We start from the raw sequence: 24,927 nt of genomic DNA, 5'->3' as shown, positions 1-24,927 counted from the left end.
ATCACTTTTCATTCCAAGCATAAGATGCACTTGTTTGGCCTTGCCTTTGCTAATATATGTAGTAAAAAAAATCCTCACACAACTTACTCTTTGGGAGAGGAAGAGATAAGGAAAGAACTATGCTAGCCAGTCACATCACTTAATGCACCCTGGAAAGTGCTTAGATCCTACGATGATGAGGGCACATAATATAACTTAAAGAGACAAGACCAAATAATGGAATATTAGCAAAAGTTGAATATATTTTTAAAACTGCCTGTGGATATGACACACATTCCAGGGTATTAAAAGAATTAGCTATGAACTCATTGTACCAAAGGGTTTTCTTTTAATAAAGCTATGGACAACTGGGTTGGTAGTGAAAAATGAGATTATATCCCTAGTGTGGCAAGTGCCACACTGATTTTAAGAAAAGGAAATAATCCTGGCAATTACCATTGGATAAGTCTAAACTAAACTAATGAAATAATGTAACCAAAGTTTTGTTCATTCTGCAAATACCACGTCAAGAAACCTGATTATAACACAGCTGTCCTCCAGCTAAGTTTTAGTGTAGGCTGGACTTTAAAATGTGTTTACTAACCAGGCAAAAAGTCTGAGGCCAGACTGTCTCACTGCAGAAAACAAGTAATTCTAGTATGTCACCATTCTCTTCCCCCAACCTCCTGTAATGTCCCCACACAAAGTAGATTCTATTTACTGTCCTCCTTGCAGCAATTACCAATTCCTCTACTCTAGCTCTCAGTAGATCTCAGTTAATGCTCAGTTAATCTCTTTATTTTCAATTTCCAGAGCTGAATGATTTCCCTATATCAATAAAAAAAATCTGACACATGAATTTCCCCATTGGAAAACCTGCAGGCTAGACATACACAATTAGGACACACTTTTTATTACAGGTTATGTTTCTGTTAAGCTGTAAGAAAGTTAATGAAGATTCTGAGTATATCATCCACTCCAGGAATACATGTAATAATTATGAAAAAGTTGAAGACATTCCAGGAGTTTATTAAATAACAGTGTATTCTATAGCATAGCCCAAGGGTTATGATAATATGCCATCTGCAGGTCATGTTACTGCCTGTTTTTTGTACAGTATAGCTGACAGAAATAAAAGGTGCGTGACTGATCCACTGAAATTATTAGTTAAAGATGCCTGCTTTCTATCAACATACCATCAATCCTCCCTGATTATCTTGTCTGAAGAATTTCCAAAATCCCATGTGCAATGGCTTTTCATCCTTTCTAATAAAAACCCTGCTGTACTTTAACTAAAATAAATTGAAAGTCTTATTAAGCGTTTAAATGAAGATACCCATTTGCTGCATACTTAGTATATGGAACAAAACTTTAAAGATATTACTACAATTTCCTACAACCTATTAGTAAGTGATATCCTTTAAAGTTTAGCTGACACTTCAGTTATGCATGGTTAAAGATGTTTCCAGCCTATACCTATCAAGACTAGACTGAATTCTCAGATTTAGCAATGTTTAAAAGTACAACAAAATCAATTAATACAAAATTCAGCCACAGTCTTTATGAGATTAAACCAAAATTGTAGAAGGGAAAATGAGTTGCAAATAGCACTGAATAACTTATTATATTCCCACTGTTAACTAGTTTTCATTTGATCTATAGCTAGTCTTTGTTTTCATTTAATGGCATTAGTGCTGTAAAATACTGTAACTGTTTAGACTACAATTTCCTTTTAGAAGAAAAGAACTCATAGTATTTGTGCTAATCCAGCCATACACTGTTTGATTTGTCCTCGAGAAGTGCCTGAACCTTTCAAAATGCTCTTTGAAAGTTTGTGCTGTTATTTGGTCTCCATAAATCTTCAACTATTTCAAAGCAGATGAAATGTCTCAATTCAGTTTTGAGTCTGAAGACAAATCACAGGGTAAATATTACAAGATTCAACATCAACTATGTAAATACTTTCCCCCCTTCATTTACTATTTTGAATTTAAAATTTCTACTGTATTCAATCTTAGCAGGAGAGTTGCTGAATAGTTTCCATAAGCAAGAATATTTGGTGGAGGTAATATTTGGTGGGGCCCTCCCTTCCCAATTAAATTTTTATCCCTGGCAGTAGATGCAAGCAGATGAACAGCCAGCTCCTCTTTCCTGCAGGGACCATTGGGTGGAGAAGCCATAGATCTGGTGCCAGCTTGGTGCTACTGCTTTTACGGCCCATGAAGTTGGGCGTCAGCATGGGGTGGAAAAACTGCTGAAAGTCATCAATGAGCTCCTGGCTAATTATAAAAGCCATTATATAAGCCAGGCCTTTAGCAGACCGTCTTCCTTTATCTAGGCCCAATATTTGCAAAGTGATCCACATTTGTAGATTAAAGAATCTGAGGAGCAACACGAGGAGCTGCAACTTTAGGCACATCAAGCATTGTGGGGCCACTTTTCATTGTGGAGAATTGGTACATCGTTTAGTGCAAAATTCAAGCAAACTGGCTTTTGTGGGACATTATGTATTTCAGCTTAACAGGCTCCCAGTTCCACTGTTCTACCTAGTCAGGCAATATTCTACAAACGAGAGAGAGAGAACACACCTCTCTTCAGTCAAGAGGAAGGTGAACTGAGCTGGGAACCAGGAGTTCTGGTCTCACCTTTACTGACTGCTGTCTACAGTTCTGCACTTCAGAGCTCTTATTATTGCTTTCATATCTTAACCAAGAGGGCAGTGAAGTATTGTTCTTACCCACTTTATAAGGCAGTTAACTGAAAGTTTGCATAGGGCAGACCTGGGAAATAGTACCCAGGCCTCTAGTATGACAAATCCAAGTCTCATCAACTCTGCCTCCAAGAATTAACAAGCTAAATAGCGAAGCGGACAGGGGACTGCAGACAGGGGAGTTTGAGAGGGAGAGTAAGAAACTCCGCTGCTGAACAGGCTGCCAGGTGAGAGTGAGAGTACTAGCCATTGGTGTGAGTGAGTTTGCTCGACTGTTTGAATTTTAATTTTGACTCTGATTTCAGGTGACTTCAGTTTCAGTTACAGCTAGACAGTATTTGGTCCTGCCATGAGGGCCGGAGACTCGACTCTATGACCTCTCGAGTTCCCTTCCAGTCCTAGAATCTATGAATTAATCTGTGTGCTTGGCTACCCAGACTCTAACCAATATACATACACCCGTGCCAGAGCCAGGAAAAGAATTCCCAACATTCTAGTGCTGTTTGACAATTCGTTCTGAAACTCAATGGCAAAGTGTATGTTCGGTGCCTTTCTAGTGTCTGGTCCACAAAGTGTAGCTCAAATGGAAGAAGTCTGCAGCGGGGATCTGAAACTCCATGGTTCAAGATCTGCTATCAAGCCACAAGTATTGGGAAGTCCTTATGGTTGCAAATGATGGAATTTGTTTTTCAACTTTTCTATTTAAAATACCAATTTAATTCACAGAATGAGAAAATATTCCTAAACCAGGTTAAAAAAACATTATCTGAAAATTATGGCACAAAACGCAGGTGTTCCACAATTTGGTAATTTGTCACACATTTTCATAGCTTGTCTCTCAGTTTTGAAAGTTGAGAGGTATGGTTTGCTCTAGAAGAAAACCAAGGTACTCATGCACTATTTTATTTTAAACAAAGAACACTCTTTGGAAGGGCACTGGTGAGCCATACATTATCTCATTTTAAATCACCCACTGAAATTCTGTGTGTTTTATCATTTATGTATTTGTTTTGGGATGAGGTTGTTTTTTCTATATGCTGGGTCTGATTCACTGTTGTGTTACTGCAGTTTAATGTTGGTGTAAACTCTTCCAATTTCAACAGGATTACATCAGCATAACACTGGAGTTAAAAAAAGATAAAAAAGATCCTTAAAGAATTTAAAAAAACAAAAACACCTTTTTTCCTCTAGTTGCAGCTTCTGATTTTGGGTGGAATAACTTGAACTTAATTATAAGAAACGACTTCTTATTTCCCACTAGCTTGGCTAACATCACAATAGTTCAAAACTTTACTGTAAAGTGCCTTTCTGAGGTTAGGAGTGGGATAGCGTGTAAGATAAACCAACTAAGACACCATTGACATTTTAGAAAGTGAGTCAAACAAGAGATTAAAGTTTCAATTTATAACACTTCTGTGTTTTTCTTATAAAGTCATAAATAAATCTAGCAAGACAGGGAATGTAAATATTTTTGCAGTTGTTTATACTGGGGAAGAGGAAAGGAATTTAACGTGCAATTAACCACTTAAGTGTTTCTAGATATGTACCATATGGCTGTTGAATTATTTGAAATATTAACAAAAATATACACATTTTAAATTTAACCTACTGAATGACTTGATCATCACAACTCAAATGTACAAAAGCTATATACCACTATATATCCACTTCCAAGACGATGTGATGAAAATTGCCACTTGAGAGATACAGAAGAATATATACTTTAAAAGGCTAAGTTTATGGTTCAGCATTGCTTCACAAACTTTATTAGATGTTCATATTAAGATCCTGACTGGAAGGCAGGCAGACAGGACAAAAGTCAAATGACAATTTAGGATGTTTAAATTGGACAAAAAGTAAATTAAGACAGGCTATACTGGTAGTATTATGCAGTGTAGTTGTAGCCATTTTGGTCCCTGGTGAGTGAGATAATATCACTTATTGGACCAATTTCTGTTGGTGAGAGAGAGCAGCTTTCAAGTTCCTTTCCCATGCCTAAAGAAGAGCTCTGTCTGACTTGAAAGCTTGTCCCGCTCACCAACAGAAGTTGATCCAACAAAAGAAACTACCTCACCCACTCTATCTCCCTATATTTGTAGTATTACACATTTTACAATAAAATGATAGCTTTCTAAAGTAAAATATTACATAATACACAAACCTGAGAATTTCCAAATTCATCTCTTCTATCCTGATATATAGTTTTGGATATATACACACATGCAATGCACACGACGAGAGCATGCTACCAGCCACGAATGGGTAATACAAACATCTCAGGCCTACAGTCAAGTCAATATCGGCAGATCCTTTCCCAACAAGAGCCCCACTCAGGTCAGCAGGACTTCAGATGGGCACAGGAGCAGGTCTTAGTCCATCTTTCAGTACCTTCTGTTAGTAACACACTGGGCTTAAATCAAATAATGAGCCAATGCTTTAAGGTAACATATACAAGTAATACTTGTGATGAATAGAAGTTTCCCTTTTTTAACGAAATTATTGTAAGAAGTTAAAATTACTAGTAAAAATCTATATGATGATATAAACACATCTTTACCAATATATCAGCTTAATCAGGTAAAACCTCTGTACCTACAAAATGAGACATTTAATATTGTAAACTAATGTTATTTTAGTACCATTCTGTTCTTGTGCCTGAATATCTGAGCACACCAGACTGGAATTTAGATCAGGATTCAATTCCTGACTCTGCCACAGCTTACAATGTGACCTTGGGCAAACTACAGAGTATGTCTATTACATTGAGCTGGAGGTGTAATTTCTGATCAAGGCAGTGCTCTGGAAAACTGAGTGCAGCCCCTTCTGCTACTTTCATCACTATGACTAGATTCTAATTTTAGCATACTAGCTTGATTAAAATTGGCAGAGACTCTGTCTCCTGGAGCTGGGACTCACCCCTAGCTCAAGGTGTGGACATATCCAAAAGATGTATCCTCATAGCAGTTAGCTTGAGTTATAACTTGAGAGTTACCCCTAACAACTCCCATCCACATACAAAATTCTCTAGCTTGAGTTAAATGGTGCTTTAAACTCCATGTAACTAGCCTGTTGGGGGTGGGTAAGCAGGTGAGTTGAAGCTTGAGCAATACTGATACTTGAGCTAGTAATGCAGTGGGGGATGCAACAAATGCTGTTACAACAGCAGCTAATCCAGGGTACAGCTACACTGCACACTCTTTACAGCAGCGTGTGGAGTACGTACACTGAATGCTATGCCAGCACAGGTATAAACAGCAGTGTAGACAGTGAGGCACTGCTTAGGCAAATAGAATAAAGACACACCAGAACCTTACAATATATATCCTACATGACTCTCTACACGCCCACTGAGTGCCTCCCCTATTTTCAGCAGTGTACCAGCCGCAGGGAAAGACTCTGGCAGTGCCCTGCTGCAAGTCTTTTCCTGCTGCTTCCCCGTGCCAGAGCCTCTCACTGACATATGTAGATACACACCTGAGTGCAGAGGCAGCCTGCTTTTCACACTCTACATTGCCACCAATGGTATGCAGGGTATACCCAGTCCCACGCTTAACTTGAGTGTTCGTTTGAAGTGTCCTTGCTCTCATTTGAGCATGCTAATTCTAGCTAACTGTTGCAGTGAAGACAAGTTTCACTGACGATTAGTTCCCCTTCCTTTCTCCGATATGTTGACAGTCTTTTCTATTTAAAGCAAAGCTTTTTCAGGGAAAAGCAGTCTCTCTTACTATATGTTTATATGGCACTTCGAATAATAGGCCCTTGTTATCAGTTGGGATATCTTAGATACTATATCTATCCCCTACTGAAATATAAATAATAGATTTAATTGAGCTACTAAGTATATGTAGGACCAGTCCTTCTGTTCTAAAAATAATGGGAGTTTGGCATGTGAGAGAACTTCACTTTACACATTGACTAAATAATAGAATTTAATCTCTTCCTCTCCTTCTTCCCCACAAGTGATTTATAAAAGTTAATTAAAAGTATTACCAGTAAGGGACATATACAAATTTCTTCTTCATAGTTCTTTAAAAAGCAGTTTCATTACACATAAATATTGCTAAGCATTTGTTTGAGTTTCATGGAGGCAACACTTGTAAAAAGAAATTCCTTAAAAGTGCTTCACTATCTTACAATTTCTGTAAACATTCTGCAGCCACAGACACAGTTGTTCAGTGAATAGTGTCATATTATTGCTGGAATATAAATATTTCATGATACTTTGCTATCAGTATTTGCCCTGTCACAAAGGTGATCTGAAACACATTAACGGAAAAAAAAAAAGCCAAACAAACCTCCTAGAATGACTTCACAAGCTATGGAAAGTTCTCACCATTGTTATAGGTTTGAACTGAATGTTTAACTTAATATGGCACCAGTTCTTTCTAAATTGCTTTCCGCTATTAATTATTTATACAAACTTCTATAAAGTTCATTGCAAGCTTATTTAATTTTCCTCTCACCAGACTCACATTCTTATGTTTGATTGTATAGTATATTTTAAGAAAGCCCATTTGAAAGCTAATCCAGGGATTTGAATTTTTTGTAAACAACTGGGGTTTCCAACTTGGCAAAAGTAGCAACCGACTCCGTAGAGGTTATACCAAATCCAAAAAGTAGACATATGGTTGCATCACTCTTCAGAAAACTAACAAGTTATAATCAGAGCTGCATCAGTGTCTGCTCAAGTAGCTATGCTACTTAGTAGAAAAAGGATCCATTTATTATACATTAAAGCCTCAATGCCTGTATTAGCAAAAACATCAAACAGGAAACAAAGTGTTTCTCTTTGATATGACCTACTAAACATGAAGAAAACTTCTCACGCTATGAACCAAACTGCATTGTGGACAAAGGTATGAAGCATAATTAAACCTGTTACCTAAGGGAAGCTTTAGGTCACTAATAGAAGTGACCTTTCTGAAATACTACATTTTTAACATGTTGGAACAAATCAGGTGCACTGCCAGATTATTCAGCAGCCCAGAAAATAATCAAAAGGCTTGCTATCCAAAGTTATATAAACCAAAACACGTACTCTCCTATCATGGGTAATTACAACAATTTGTGCATGCGAGCTCTGATGCATATTATATATGAATACAACGAAAGAATTCCTCTAAATGTTGAATAAAGTACATAATAGGAGGAAACACTGTTCAACAAAAACCCATCTCTTTTCCCAAATTAAAATTGTTTTATTTTGCTGTGCTCTAAAGAGAGAGGTTAATGAAAACTGATTGCTCTCCCTTAGAAGCTGGTATTGCTTTCTTTCGTTAAAAGCATCTTTTCAGTTATCTGGGTTTTTATTCATTTTTTATGCATAAAGTCAAAAGTGGTTAGGTAACAAGCTCAAAGTTTCTACCCCCAAAATTAACTTTGCAATACTGGCATTGTATAGTTCCTTATTAATTTAATTTCTATACCAATTTCTTTCCATTCATAAGTCAAGCTAACCATTAGTGTCCCCCACATCTGCCACACTCACCTGGGCTCTGACAATTAAGGTGAGTTATTTTCATATCAGACCAAATTACGCCCCCATTTATACATATTCAACCCCACTGTTTTCAGCCTGCACAGATGCCACTAAGAGCATAAACTGATAAACTGGAGAACTGGTCTGAAATTAACATGATGAAATTCAATAAAAGACAACAACTGCAGACTACAACACTTGGGAAGGAAAAAACAAATGCATAAATTTAAAATGGGGAATAACTGGCTAGGCAGTAATTTTGCAGAAAGAGATTGCAGGTTACAGTGGATCGCAAATTGAATATGAGCCAACAACATGATGCAGTTGTGAAAAAGGCTAATACCCTGGGGTGTACTATCAGGAGTATCATATGTCAGACAGGAGGTAGCCATCCCACTCTACTTGGCACTGGTGAGGCCTCAGCTGCTGCACTGTGTCCAGTTCTGGGTGCCACACTTCAGGAAAGGCGTGGACAAATTGGAGACAGTCCAGAGGACAGCAACCAAAAATGATAAAAGGTTTAGAAAACCAACCTATGAGGATTGTTCTTTTTTTTAAAAAAAACTACCAGGGCATGTTTAGTCATGAGAAAAAAGACTGGGGAGGGGGGAGAGAGACACCTAATAACAGTCTTCAAATATGTTAAAGGATGTTACAAAGAAGATGGTGATCAATTGTTCTACATGTCCACTGAATGCAGAACAAGTAGTAATCAACTTAATCTGCAGCAAGGGAGATTTAAATTAGATACTAGGAAAAACTCTCTCACTACAAGAATAGTTAAGTAATGGGCTAGGCTTCCAAGGGAGGTTGTAGAATCCTGTAAGAATAGGTTAGACAAACCTGTCAGAGTTAGTCTAGGGGTTTACTGGGTCCTGCCTCACAGTAGGGGGCTGGAATAGATGACTTCTTGCGGTCCTTTCACTAGCTCCACATTTCTATGATTCTATAATCTTAAACAATGGGCTGCAGAGGTGTTGGTGTGGGGAAGGGGCTAAATTCTGGAGAAGGGACTAGAAACCAAAACTGCATTAAAGAGGCAAGAAGAAAAGCAACAGGACAGTCTGCCAAATATCTTCAGTGCATGCAAACCAATGCTGATTGCCATTGTGGAGACTTGGTGGGACAACTCCCATGACTGGAGCACTAGCACTGAGAGACATAGCTCATTCTGGAAGGATAGGTATGGGGGAAAAAAGGAGGAGGTGTTGCACTGTATGTCAAGAATGTATACACATGTCCTGAGATCCAAGAGGAAGTGAGCAGCAGACCTACTGAGTGTATCTGGGTAAAGATAAAAAGAGAAAACAATAACAGTGGTGTTATGGTGTGTGTGGGGTCTATTATAGAGAACCAAATCAAGAAGAGGAAGTGGATGAGGCATTCTTCAACTAGGTAACATGATTAGCTAACACACATGGGCCAGTATTAATGGTGATTTTAACTTCCCTGATATCTGTTGGAAGACTAATACAGCAAAACGTAATCTGTCCTGCAAGTTCTTAGCAAGTGTAGGGGATAACTTTCTGATTAAGAAAGTTGAGGAAACAACTAGAGGGTCATCCATTTTGGATCCAGTGTTGACCAAAAGGGGTGAATTAGTTGCAAATGCAAAGCTGTTCGGAAACTTGGGAGGAAATGATCATGATCTGATAAGAATTCAAGATCCTAAGGAAAGGAAGACATGAGAATAACAAACCAGGACACTGGACTTCAGAAAGGCAGATTTCAACCAACTCAGAAATAGCTGGCAAGATCCCATGGAAAGACCAATTAGGAAGAAAAGGAGTTGAAAGGGGCAGGCAGTTCCTGAAAGATGTAATACTAGAGGCTCAAGATCAAGCTATTCCAACGCAGAGGGAAGATAAGAGTCACAAGAAGCCAATGTGGCTTCACAAGACGCTTTTTAGCTATCTGAAAACCAAAAGGGACACATATGGGAAATGGAAGGAGGGACATGTCACCAAGGAAGTGAACATGGGAATAGCATGAACATGTAGGGACAAAATCAGGAAAGTCAAGGCAAAGAATGAGTTACAGTGGCAAGAAATATTAGAGAGAACAAGAAGGGGGTCTACAAATACGACAGATAAAAAAGAAACATCAGGGATGTTATGGGTCTGCTGCTCAATGAAGGTGGTGAGCTGGTAACCGAAGATGATAGGAAGACAGAGCTGCTCAATGCCTACTTCGCTTCAGTCTTCACACACAAAAATAAGTGATCGGACAACTAGCTAAGTTATTACAGACAATAACGGGAAAGGGATGCAGATCAGGATAAGTAAAGAACATGTCAGAGATCTTCCGACTAAGTTGAATGAATTCAAGTTAATGGTGCCTCATGCAAACTCATGGATGACAGAAGAGGTCCTTGAAGACTGGAGAAGGGATAATGTAGTGTCCATCTTTAAAAGAGGGAAAAAGGAGGAGCCGGGGAACTACAGACCTGTCAGCCTGAATTCAACACCTGGAAAGCTACTAGAGCAATGTACAAAATATTCAATTTGTGAATACCTGGAGGATGAATGGGTGATCACTAGCAGTCAGCAGTGCCTTTATGGGAATTCTGCACCACTGGGCACATGCAGAATTCATTCCTTCATTGAGCACATGGAGATTTTTTTGCTTCCCCACAGAACAATGACTATCAGGAAACAAAGGAAAGTCACAAGGGCAGTCACACGTCCCTCTAAAGCATCACAGGTGCATCATTTCAGGCACCTGGAGCAGCTGGCTGAGAGTTAAATCACTGTGGGGGGAGCGGCAGGGCTGTGGACACCCCGGCTGGTGGTTCCTATCCTATGCTGGGCTTGGCTGCTAGTCTTCTCTTCCTCTTCAAGGAGTGGCCGGGGCCGGGGCTGACCCATGTCCAGAAACCTCCCCCAGCTGCAGAAAGCTCTACATCCCCCCATCACGTAGGCCCCATCGTTCCTCAGCTGCAGGGGAATGGGTCACTGTGGGGGGGAGCTGCTCTCCATCCACCCAACCCCCGTGCATCTGGATCCCCCCATGCCTCCTGCTGAGCCAAACCCCCACCCCACCGAGCCTCACCCCCCACCCCCACACCCAGACCCCCATCCATTGAGCTCCTACACTCAAACCCTCATCCTGATGAGCCCCAGTCCCCATGCACTGGACCATCCCAAAGTGCCCCCTGCATCTGAACCCCACGCCACTGAGCTCCAACCAGCTGCACCTGGACTGCCAACCCACCAAGCCCCACTCCCCCGGCACCTGGACTCCCCCCGCTGAGCCCCTCACATCCCAGACACCGCCAAGTCCCATCCTCCCACACCCAGACCCCAGCTCCTTCACCTGGACCCTCTGCAGAGTCCCATTGTCCCTGCACCAGGAACTCCCAGAAGAGCCCCTGTGCCTCCAGATCCCGCCTCGGAATCCTCACTGCGCCACCTGCACCCAGATTGCCCTACACAGACCCCTCTTACCTCACATCTGGATCCCCACCACCACACTTGGATCCTGCCAGGCTGAGCTTGCCTGCTGACACCTGGTGCACTGGCATGGAAGGGCAGGGCCCTGAAGTGTTTCTGAGGCAGGCCCAGCCCTTGCACTGTATCAGAGTCAGATGCAGTCTCACTGCCAAGTTTGTGTCCCGGAGCAGGGGTGGGTGGGATGCAAGGTCACTTCCCACCTCCATGCAGCCAGTGGCCTGTGCTCCCCACTGCCATGCTGGAGCCTCCACATTTATTTAACCAACCGCAAACAAAGATTAACTATTAATGGAATTATGTCAGATTGGAAGGAGATCTCAAGTGGGGTTCCACAGGGATCTGTTTTGGGTCTGGCATTATTTGACATTTTATTAATGACCTGAAAGTAGGAATAGAGAGCACACTGATCAAATCTGCTGATGACACAAAGCTAGGGGAGGCTGCAAACGCTTTGGAGGATAGAGCTAAAAGTCAAAGGGACCTTGATAAACTGGAGAACCAGGCCAAAGACGACAAAATGAAATTCATCAAAGACAAATGTAAGGTGCTACACTTAGGGAAGAAAAACCAAACGCACAAATACAGAATGGGGGATAACTGGCTTGACAGTGGCACTGCTGACAAGGATCTAGAAGTTTTGGTGGATCACAACCGCAACACCAGTCAACAATGCGATTCTGTTGCAAAAAAAGCAAATGTAATTTTAGGTTGTATTAACAGAGGCATAGGATGCAAATTACAGGAGCTGATAGTACCACGCTATTTGGGGCTGGTTAGGCCTTAGCTGAAGTACCGTGTCCAATTTTGGTCACCAATGTATAGAAAGGATGTAGAGAAACTGGAAAGGATCCAGAAGTGAGCGACACAGGTGTTCAAAGGGATGGAATGCAAGCCATGTGAGCAAAGGGATCAGATTACAGCATAGCAGATTTAGATTAAATCTCAGGAAAAACTTCCTAACTGTAAGAACAATAGGCCAACGGAAGGAACTGCCTAAGGAAGTCATGGAAGCTGCTTCACTGGAGGTTTTCAAAAAGAGGTTGGATATCCGTCTGGGATGGTTTAGATCAGTGATACTCAGACCTCAGTGGTTCAGGAGCCAAATCAGTGATCATTCTCCAAAAGGTGCTGCAAAGGGCCGCAGGAGTCACATTAAAGAGCCACTTGTGGCTCCTGAGGCTGAGTCTGAGTCTCACTGGTTTACATATAACAAATCTTGCATCTTGGCAGAGGGTTAGACTACATGACCCTGGCGGTTCCTCCTAACCCTGTGGTTCTATGATTCTATGATCTAGTTTGGCCTGCAGAATCTCTATTAGATGTTAGGGTATGTGAGATGGATAGGATGCAGCTGATCCAACGGCTCTTGGCTAAACAGCGTTCAACAATAGTTCAGCTGCATCTACTGCTGAAATCTTGTCAGCAGTTAGTAATTTTTATAGTGCACACAAGTTTTATGGGGATGGGGAACAGAGCGGTTGGATAAGCATGGGAGTCCTGGGGAGCCTGTCAGGGGGTAGGGGTGTGGATAGGGGTCGAGGCAGTCAGGGGACTGGGAGCAGGGGGGTTGGATAAGGGGTGGGCAGTAGTTGGGGCAGGGAGGCCCAGTAGGGGGTAGTTAGGGGACAAGGATCGGGGGAGGTTGGATGGGCTGGGGGTTCTGAGGGGGGCGGGAAGTGGGAGGGGGTAAATAAGGGGTGGGGGCCAGGCTGTTTAGGGAGGCACAGCTTTCTCTACCTGGCCCTCCATACAGTTTTGCAACCCCAATGTGGCCCTCAAGCCAAAAAGTTTGCCCACTCCTGTCCACAAGCTTGTTGCATTGCTCCAGGAGGTGCACTGCAGACAGAGTGAATGATGTACCAATTCCATAGGTTGACAGCTATTGCACATAATGGAGTGGATTTTGCATCACTTGATCTGTTGATATAGATTACTGTTGACTTGTTCAATTGTACTTGTGCGTGTCTCACTGCTGTGCATGGGAGGAAGCATTTGCAGGCCCTGCAGACTGCTTGCAGTTATAGCAGATTTATATGCATTCTGAACTCTTGAGGTGTCCAAGTGTCTTCTGCCACTTGTTCGTCCAAAGGGCTGTCCTAGCCTAGGGAGGAGGCATCTGGAATTAATACTTTTTCTGGTGGTGGTGAAGTGAAAGGAATTCCTGTGCAAACATGGTGGCTATTTGCCCATCAGTTTACTGAGTCCTGTATTCCCGGAGTGATGGCTCTTTTTCGATGCAGTCTCTGTTTGGAATGTACATTGTTTCGACCTAAGGCACAAAGTCGGAGCTTTGCAAACTGCGTTACATACGTACAGGCTACCATTGGCCTAAGAGTAAGACAAGTTTGAACTCAGGTCTGTGGACTGGCCCGAAGCTGCATGACCATTGCTGTCATTGTCAAAAATCTGTCCTCTAGCAGGAAAGCTCTGGCTCTGACAGAGTTCAGTGTTGCTCCAATGAATTCTTCTATGTGAGGACTAACAACGATTTCTGTTTGTCTACAGAGATGCCCAGTGACTGATGCAGCTAGAATAAGGGCTCTTGTTGCAGAATGGAGTGAGATCTCCCAGTCAGTAACCATTTGTCAACGGGCAGAAATATTGAGATTCCCTTGAGGCAAAGGTGGGCTGCCACTGATGACATTTCTGTAAACACTCTTGGGGCTGTAGTCAGACTGAAGGGAAATAGCTTGCACTGTTAACGATAGGAACCTATGGTAAACCTGAGAACTTTCCTGTGTGCAAGTGAGGTACATGAAAACAGGTATCCTTCATGTTGTGAATTGTGAACTAGTCTCCTTTGCTTAATAATAGAATTACTGCTGCCAACGTTACCATTCTAAATTGTGTTGCTGGGATATAGACACTGAGTTGCTGTAGTTTACGGTTTTTGTGTTTGAATCATGAACTATTTGTAATAGAAACTTCTTCCTTGGTAAAGGGGTGAACCAGATTCTGTGGCTCCCAGTTGAACAAGGGAATTTATCTCCTGAGAGAACACCTCCTTGTGAGAGTGATCCCTGAAGAGACATCAGGACGGAGGATGAGGGTAGGAAAGGGAGAGGAATTCTATTGTATATCCTGTTTGGATAATATCAAGAATCCATCTGTTGGATGTAATGCTCCACCAGTTGTCAAAGAAGTGGGCTAAATGACCCCCAAATCAGAAAAGGTTAGACAAATTTAGCTACAGAGATGATTTGCAGCTCCTTAGGTTCCAGTTGGAAGGAGGAGGCAAAAAGAGTTGTTCGTCTAAGCCTCTGGAGTTGCGTGCACTTCTTTGGGGGCTCATAATGGCTATGATGTAAGAATGGCTCAGGAGTGGATCTTTGTCTGGTGCATAAATCCTGAGGGAGAGGAGAATTGCCCTGGATACCTTTAAAGAATGTAGGGACTTGTTCATCATTTCACTAAAAAGCTAAGTTTCCTCTGAAGGACAAGCAGCAAAGAGTCCTGTGGCACCTTATAGACTAACAGACGTATTGGAGCATGAGCTTTCGTGAGTGAATACCCACTTCGTTGGATGCATGTCTGAAGAAGAGATCCTCTATCATGACTTGGCTCTCCTTCGGGAACCCAGATGAGTGAAGCCATGCCACTCTTTTCAAAACCACAGCAGTGGCTACTGACCAAGCAGCCATGCCATCCGCATTGATGGCAGTTTGAAGTGATGACTTCACAGTCAGGTTTCCCTCCTAGATGAGTGCCTCAAACTGTCCTCTAAGCTCATGTGGAATCTTATCTGAAAACTCTGTGAATATGTTGTAGTTCACAAGGTTGTACTTGGGCAAAAGCACTTGACAGTTTGCTATTGTGAATTGCAGGCTGGTACCTGAAAAGACCTTTCTGCCAACAGTACAGTCCCTTAGCTTCCTTATCAAGTGGAAAAGATCATACCTGGTGTTACCTTTTTCACTCTGATGCTGCTTGGGCAATCAGTGGATTTGGTGCTGGATGACAAAGGGCGGGAGTACACATGGCAGGTGTGTGCCACACCATCTTTGCTGGTTCCATGATCATGTCATTAACAGATAGTGCGATTTTCCTGAGTCCAATGCTCTGAAGGATATCAGTTTGTGGGATGCCTCCTGCACCGCCACCATATCAAGTAGCAAGAGCTATCCTACAAAAGTTACTAACTGTTCTTGTAGTGTAGTTTCTTGATAAGTGTAATTTAGATGTTAAATGTGTTAAAAGTCCTAGCCCAGATGCCCTCAAATTCTGAATATAAGAAACTAGACAGCATATTGACAATATAACTCAATTATCAGTGCTTTTGTACTGGGACAGACTGTGGGATCAAGTCATATACCAAAGCTTGTATTAAAATGGTGATGCTATGCTTCACTACAAGATGTTGCTTAATGTTACAGGCACCATCCTGTACATAAATTATGAAGGTGGAGATTAAAGATTACAAGGTAATTTTCAAAGCAAGAAAGGAACTTATCTGGTAACCTGGCCAACATTTCCCTCTTAGGGATTTGCAGGGGGAGAAGGGTTCTAAAGTTCAAGACTATGTGAACAAATATTAAATGCTTCCATGTGCCTAATCATTCTATATTAAGAGTATTTAAACAATAAAGTTTGAATATTAAAGACAATATATAACCAAATTCTATTCTCTAGGGATATCCTGCCTCTGACTCTGAGGAGGGGGCCAAGGGAGTGGAATCAGCTGCTACCTAAGGAGCAGGAAGGGTTTGTAGGGAAAGGATGCACACCCTTTAGGGGAACTGCAGCCCCATTCTTTGCGGGGAAGGGTTGTTTGGTTCCTGCACAGCACCAAGCAATGAAAGAACACAACTGCATTATGGGAGAGGTGAATGGCCATAGGTTCAGGATTTGATAGGACAGAGTACAAGAACTATGTGCATAACTAAACAATTGAGTCACTTTTTTTTTGTTTGTTTGTCTGTTTTGCATCTTCAGAATATAATTTGCATCTTCAGAATATAATTTTTACATAATTAAAACACACACGTTCTCATTCAGAAATGAATAATCAACCTGACATCAGGAATCATAACATTCAAAAACCAGTAAGAGAACACTTCCATCTCTCTTCTCACTCAATAACAGACCTTAAAGTGGCAATTCTTCAACAAAAAAACATCAAAAATGGACTCCGACGTGAAGCTGCAGAACTGGAATTATTTTGCAAACTAGATACCATCAAATTAGGCCTGAATAAAGACAGGTTGGGTCATTACAAAACCTAAACTTAATTTCCCCAATCCTTATTTCTCCCTATCATTACTCACACCTTCTTGTAAACTGTCTGTAATGGGCCACTCTCTTACCACTTCAAAGGTTATTTTTCCTCCCTTGATATCTTGCTGTTAATTGATTTATCTCGCTAGACTGACCTAACACTTGGTAAAGCAACCCCCATCCCTTCAGGTATTTATACCTGCTCCTGTATTTTTCACTTCATGCATCTGAAGCTTATGCCCAAATAAATTTGTTAGTCGTTAAGGGCCACAAGGACTCCTCGTTTTTCTTGTATTCTCTGAATGCTAACATACAGCATGTTTTACACAATTTGCTTCATTTGCCAAAATGGCTGTTGGACTGTTAGAGTGGAAAGAAAATGCTGTTTTTCACAGTCCAAACTTACAGAAAAACTAATTCCACTAAGCTCTTTGTCATTCGGAAATACAGTACTAATAGAGTACTGACTCCACGTGCTCATCAAAGAAGCAAGGAAATTATATTTAAATACAAGCACACACAGGCACAGTAGCTTGACAGAAGTTCTGGAGTTGAAATTTTTCAGTTTCAGTAGTGACACACCTGGATATTTATGCCCAAAACCTCAGTAAGTGGCCTCTGTTTTGAATTATGCTGATAGGAAATGTGGAGATTTTAAGATTCTGCAGAAAGGGGATGACAGCTTAGTCAGCCTGCTAAAGACACAAGGCCTAAGCATTTCCAAACTTTCCTTTTCTTTTAAAGTATGAATGAGAATGAAATGTTACACTCACAGTGTTTGGTACGTATGGTAATCCATAAAATTTCTCCTGGGTTTCCTTTAAAATTTCTGTGGTTGACCTCGTTAGAGGATGTTCCCCATGGTAGAGTTGGTCCAAGACAGCATAAAAGACCTAGACAGATAAAACATATATTCAGCTTTGGCTCACAGTCTTGGCATTTGACATGTGGTTAACCAACAAAGACAGAGGCAATAGAATAAACCATGAGAACTTAAAATATGTACATTTCCTGGCTCTTCTATTTTTGGTATAAAATAAAAGGATAAGGGACTAATCCTTGTGCTGAGTGCCCTCAACTCCAACTGACAAACAGATGTTAAGGACTCAGTGTCTTGTAAGATTAGTTCCCTGACACTTAAAATGCACTGTCAACCTCCATAAGCTCATGTATTTATCTGCCTTAAAAAAAAATTGAAACCTACACCTAATGTCCCAAAGAAGTCCATCTATTGGGGAGAGGGGAGGAGAGTGTTTAAAATACTCTTATTAATAAGAGAAGTTCAAAATACCTTCCTTGGGTTCTGAGAGACAGACACAGCACAGCCCAACGTGATGTCACTAGGATGCACATGCTGTGTATGGGGCCATAAAGAGTAGAAGATCACAACTGCCGTGAAGAAGGCTAAGCAGTGGACACCAAAAGTGTCTTGAGACGGACGGCAGAAGGAGCCACTGGTTGCACCTCTCAAGTTCCCTCTAGAACTGGTCCAAGACATAATGAGAGGTAAGGGAATTAGGAAAGAAGTGCTACTGAAAGAGATTGATATTTTACTGGTGCTTGGAGCAGCATATGTGAGACTTTAATGGGACTCAGGAATTGTATGAGAGGTGCTGAGGGTTTTTTAAGGGTTGCAAGTCACAGAGTGGGAAATGGAGTAGCCGCATGTTAATTTGTGAGACTAAATGTTTTGTGGGAGGTTTGTGCGGCAGACAAAACGAGAGACAGCTGTCCAATTCACAATATTCTGCAAAGATCTGGTGGAGACAGACGTTAGGCCTAAACCAGGAGTGAGGTTGCAGTAGGACGGATCAACTGTTAGGTGGAGCAGCAGCCACACTAAGCACCCTAGGGACTCAAACAGGATTTCTTGTCTGTGGATAAAGAGGCCCAGTGCAAATCCCACAGAAATAAATATATTTAGGAGTTAGGTAGAAATAGTTAACTGCAGCCCCTCCCTGACATCTAAGTGGAGCACCTGGATGTTTCAGAGGAAACCAATGTGCTCCTGCTAAAAGGAGATGAATTTGTGATTCTTGTTGTCAGGAGGTAACATTAATATCTTATCCTTTATCAACACTTGTGTAATATAATACTACTATATTAACTCCTTTACTGCTTTGGGATCCCTGAGACAATTCAGGAGCTTGACTGTGTACTAGCTCCGTGCTATCATGAAAATCCAAACCAAACAGAAATGGCTTTTTACTGAAATATAACGAGATTGAAGGTTCTAACAGACATTTGTCATGGCCCTGTTAAAGCTCCCACTGCTGAACATTCACCAGGCTGCCACGTTTCAGTCTCACATGCCAGACCCATATGCTTCTAAGCTTCCCTTGGTCTGGGTAGCCTCCGGAATTGTTTCTTTGGCCTCTCTGGAATACATCCCGCTGGGCACCCTTCACAGAAGTGGGAATTCAGGATACAACTGCCTTAGGTTCTCAGAATCACCATCACCGCCTGCCAAGATACACCAGTTGCTTAAGCACACTCTTTCTCATGATTCCAGCCTTGTGAGCACTCTGGTGTACAGTTTAGATAAAACATGTAACACACAGACATTGCAAACGGGATTCTAAAACACTTATCCATTACTTTAAACAACTTATGATATATACTGATCTACACAAACCAACAGAACTCCTATTTATCATTCCCTTCCTTAATTTCCTCACCGCTCAAGTGTTCTTTGTTTGGGACTTAGAATCATAGAATTATAGGATCGGAGGGAACCTCAAGAAGTCAGCTAGTCTAGCCCCCTGCACTCATGGAAGGACTACCTGACAGGTGTTTGTCTAACCTGCTCTTAAAAATCTCCAGTGATGGAGATTCCACAACATTCCTAAGCAATTTATTCCAATGCCTAACGATCTTGAGAGTTAGGAAGTTTTTACTAATGTCCAACCTAAACTGCCTTTGCTGCAATAAGCCCATTGCTTCTTGTCCTATTGTAGTGGTGCAGCTGCCCACTCCAAGGTAAAAAGGATTAAACGTAGCCCTGGAGAGGGCTGCGGCTGGGACAGAGGAGTAGAAGCAGCAAAAGCAGGCTGATTGGGGAAGCAGCCACAGCTGTCACTGAGCCCAATCAGGGCCCAGCTGGCCCTGATAAGAGGGCTGGAGGGCCAGGAGTCGGGGAGTCTCTCTCCAGCCCTGGAGGGAGAAGGGCTGGCTGCCTGGGAGAAAAGGGTACCTGAACTGGAGCAGTGCTGGGGAATAAGGCAAGAGGAACTGGGGAGCTCCAGCCTGGTACACCTTCAGGCTGCAGGCCTTGTGCAAGGCCTAAAGAAACATACTGGGGTTAGGCAGAGGCTGCTGGTCCCAACCTCCTTGCCAATGATGAGTGGCCTTTACAGACTGCAGTTTGCCCCAGTGAGGAGGGGCTAGAAGATGACTGGCAGTAGCCACTAAGGCAAGGTGGGCATAAAGGGTTGAGGGTTCTCCTGGGATGTAAGACCAGAGCGTGGGAGTACTGCTGGGGCAGAACCCCGAGGTAAAGGGCACCGGGGTCCGGGAGGGACAGCAGTAGGTGAGACACCAGCCTGCAGAGGGTGCTCCGAAGCTGGAATCGAGCTAATTCGCAGGACAACCAGCAGGAGATGCTGCGCCAGTGAGTCATCGCATTGCTACACCTATCCTCACAGATAAAGGGGAGCAATTTTTCTCCCTCTTCTGTGTAAAAACCTTTTATGTACTTGAAAACTTATGTCCCCTCTCAATCTTCTCTTCTCCAGACTAAACAAACCCAACTTTTTCAATCTTCCCTCAAAGGTCACATTTTCTAGACCTTGAATCTTCTTTGTTGCTCTTCTCTGGACTTTCTCCCATTTGTCCACATCTTGCCCAAAATGTGGCACCGAGAACTGGACACTATTCTACAATTGAGGCCTAATCAGCAGAGAGTAGAGTGGAATTACTTCTTGTGTCTTGCTTACAACATTCCTGCTAATATATCCCAGAATTATGTTCTTTTTTTTTTTTGTAATAGTGTTACACTGTTGATTCATATTTAGTTGTGATCCACTATGACCTCCAGATCCCTTTCTGGGAGTACTCCTTCCTAGGCAGTCATTTCCTGTTTTGTATATATGCAACTGATTGTTCCTCCCAAAGTGGAGTACTTTGCATTTGTTCTTACTGAATTTCATTCTGTCACTTTAGACCATTTCTCCAGTTTGTCCAGATCGTTTTGTATTTTAACTCTATCTTCCAAAGCACTTGCAACCCCTCTGAGTTAGGTATCATCCACAAACTTTGTAAGTGTACTCTCTATGCTATTGTCTAGATCACTGATGAAGATATTGAACAGAACCAGACTCAGAACCGATACCAGAGGGACCCTACTTCATATGCCCTTCCAGTTTGACTGTGAACCACTGATAACTACTCCCTGGGAATGTTTTTCCAACCAGTTATGCACCCCCCTTATAGTAGTTCCATCTAGGTTGTATTTCCCTAGTTGGTTTATGAGAAGGTCACGCAAGATTGTATCATAAGCCTTACTAAAGTCAAGATATACCACATCTACCTCTTCCCCCTTATCCACAAGGCGTGTTACCCTGTCAAAGAAAGCTATTAGGTTGGTCTGACACAATTTGTTCTTGACAAATCCATGCTGTCACTTATCACCTTATTATCTTCTAGTTGTCTGCAAACTGATTGCTTAATTACTTGCTCCATTATCTTTCTGGGTACTGAAATTTAGCCATTTAGTCAGAGTATTTCAGGGGGTCCAGGATTACACCTTCTTGCACAGGGCTTCTCCTCCAAATCATAGCGTCTCTCTCGCTCTCTCACACACAGCTAGCTTCCATCTCTCTCTCCCCTGACATAATGGCAGGTCAGAGACCCTTTCTTTTATAACCTCTGGGCCCCTCTATTCCCTTTTTTTAAAAAAAAAATCTGTACATGAAATAGGGAACTTGGGAGATGGTACTGTGAAAAAGCTGAGCAAATCATTTACATCAGCAGTTCTCAACCATGGGTCCCGTGCCTCCTGGGGGGCTGCGAGCAGGTTTCAGGGGGTCTGCTAAGCAGGGTTGGCATTAGACTGTACAGGACCCAGGGCAGAAAGCCCAAGCCTGAGCCTGAACCCTGCCATGCAAGGCTGAAACCAAAGCCCAAGCAACTTAGCTTGCTACCCATTAATGCTAGCCCTGGCTTTTATACGCAGAAAAACAGTTGTGGCACAGGTGGGTTGTGGAGTTTTTATAAGATGCTGGGGTGGGGCCTCAGAAGAAAAAGGTTGAGATGATCTGACTAAAATGGAATTGTGTCTTATAGCATGCTCAATTATTGCTTTGAAAGTCTTATGATTGGATAAAAAAAAATCCAAACCCACTGACAGCTTGTGACTTAGCCAGAATTCATTCATTATCATAGATTTGGTTTGCATTATGTCCTATCTAAGTCTTTACGACTAAATGTAAACATTTCCTAAGGATTACGTTACTTCTGTTTGAATTACTTTTCTAAACATAGCAGCTTATTAAACCTTTCAACTAGATTTCCAAAATGATAAACTCTGGTAAGACATTCAAAAGCTGCTTTTCCATGGCACATGTGTATGCTCTTGTGGTTAGAGCAGAGAGCTGGGTGTTAGGATTTCTGGGATCTATTCCTGGACCCTCTGCCAAAAACCAATGAGGTGGGTTACTTAGAGAATTATGCAGAAATAGAGAGCTGGAGAAATAAGCCACTGAAGCGACTTACAAGCTTCGCCCTTCCCTGGCATATGTAGAGTGTTAGAAGGAAGTTCTGACCCTGGTAGGGTGACCAGATATCCTGATTTTATAGGACAGTCATGATTTTTGGTCTTTTTCTCACATAGGCATCTACTACCCCCCAGCTCCTGTCCTGATTTTTGACACTTTCTATCTGGTCAGCCAGGTCACCAGGAGCACACAGTGAAAATAAATCCACTCTGGAAAATAAACACTGATGACTTTACATACGTAAGTATTTTCAACTATGAGACATAGTTATGTGCGTCTGCCATAGCTACGGGAATGAAAGATATTTCACATTGCCATGTGATTTGGAGATTGTTGCTGAGGACCCTATTTTCAAGCATTTAGATACTGGTAGATTTCTACTATCAGTGTTTATCTAGAACAGACTTTAAATAAGAGGAAACAGTGTCTCACTGTAATTATTATAAATTACTACATTAATTAGCTTAAACAGTGCAGTTAAAATGTTAATTAATTTGGTTCCGAATATTATAGCTCCCTGCCTGCTTGTTAAGAGTTATTATTATGTAATGAGCTATACCTGTGTCAATGAGCTATACCTGTGGTTTGAGCTGTCAAAACTGGAGACTCTCATACTTCCACGTGGATGGACTTTACAAAAATAAGACGAGCCATTTACAACGTACATTTTACTTCTCTACAGAAGAAAAAGGACAGTAAACTATCTAAACTCTGACATGCCACAGGGGGCTACAACTCACCCAACAATATTGTTAATCTATCCAACCACACACTTAGCCCAGCAGAAGAGTCTGTCCTATCTCAGGGACTCTCTTTCTGCCTCACCATCCCTGCGCACATGATACAGTTCTGCGGTGATCTGGAAGCCTACTTTCACTGTCTCCGACTCAAAGAATATTTTCAACACACCACTGAACAGCACACTGACCTACAGGAATCCTCCTTCCAACACTACAAGAAAAAGAATTCTGTGTGGACTCCTGATGGTCGAAATGACAGACTGGACTTCTACACAGAGTGCTTCTGCAGATGTGCACAGGCTGAAATTGTGAACAAATAGCATCACTTGCCCCATAATCTCAGCCACACAGAATGCAACGCCATCCACAGCCTCAGAAATAACTCTGACATTATAATCAAAGGGGCTGACAAAGGAAGTGCTGTAGTCATCATGAACAGGTCGGATTATGAATAGGAGGCTGCCAGGCAGCTCTCCAACACCACATTCTACAGGCCACTATCCTCCGATCCCACTGAGGAGTACCAAAAGAAACTACATCATTTGCTCAACAAACTTCCTGCTACAGCACAGGAACAAATCTACACAGACATACCCCTAGAGCCCCGAATAGGAGCATTCTGTCTGCTACCCAAGATTCATAAACCTGGAAATCCTGGATGCCCCATCATCTCAGGCACTGGCATTCTTACAACAGGATTATCTGGCTATATGGACTCTCTCCTCAGACCCTATGCTACCAGCACTCCTAGCTATCTTTGGGAGACCACCGACTTCCAGAGGAAACTACAATGCATTGGTGATCTTCCTGAAAACACCATCCTGGGCACCATGGATGTAGCAGCTCTTTACACCAATATTCCCCACATGAGGATGGACAACAAGCTGGCAGGAACAGTATCTGTGATGATGCCACAGCACACCTAGCGGCTGAGCTTTGTAACTTTGTCCTCACTCACAACCATTTCAGATTTGGGGACAACTTATACCTTCAAGTCAGTGGCACTGCTATGGATACCCACATGGCCCCACAGCATGCCAACATTTTTATGGCTGACTTCACAACGCTTCCCAGCTCTCGTCCTCTAGTGCCCCTCCTTTACTTGTGCTACATTGATGACATCTTCATCAGATGGACCCACGGGAAGGAGGTCCTTGAAGAATTCCACCTGGATTTCAACAATTTCCACCCCACCATCAACCTCAGTCTGGACCAGTCCACGCAACAGATCCACTTCCTGGACACTAGAGTGAAAATAAGTGATGGTCACATAAACTCCATCCTATACTGGAAACCTATTGACCACTATTCTTACCGACATACCTCCAGCTTCCATCTAGGACACATCACACGATCCATTGTCTACAGTCAAGCCCTAAGATATAACCACATTTGTTCCAATTCCTCAGACAAACAAAGATAAGATCTTTATCAAGCATTCTTTAAAACTACAATACCCACCTGGGTAAGCAAGGAAACAGACTGACAGAGCGAGACGGGTACCCAGACGTCACCTACTACAGGACAGGCCCCACAAGGAAAACAACAGAACACCATGGGTCATCATGTACAGCCCCAGCTAAAACCTCTCCAGCACACCATCAACGATCTACAACCTATCCTGGAAAATGGTCACTCA

At 42.1% G+C, this 24,927-nt stretch overlaps 1 protein-coding gene across 2 annotated transcripts in view; it reads right to left on the bottom strand.

The window, feature by feature from the left end:
- MIPEP (mitochondrial intermediate peptidase) overlaps positions 1–24,927 on the bottom strand; it is a 114,658-nt gene that overhangs the window by 14,492 nt on the left and 75,239 nt on the right. For both annotated transcript variants that reach the window (XM_050937230.1, XM_050937231.1), the window contains exon 16: positions 17,608–17,727. In XM_050937230.1, the coding sequence (XP_050793187.1) occupies positions 17,608–17,727 (120 nt within the window). The remainder of the gene's footprint in view (positions 1–17,607; positions 17,728–24,927) is intronic.

Source organism: Gopherus flavomarginatus, chromosome 1 (genome assembly GCF_025201925.1).
Source record: "Gopherus flavomarginatus isolate rGopFla2 chromosome 1, rGopFla2.mat.asm, whole genome shotgun sequence".
Classification (NCBI taxonomy): domain Eukaryota; kingdom Metazoa; phylum Chordata; order Testudines; family Testudinidae; genus Gopherus; species Gopherus flavomarginatus.
Note: the sequence above shows the minus strand (reverse complement) of the source record. Positions and strands in the feature narration are given on the sequence as shown.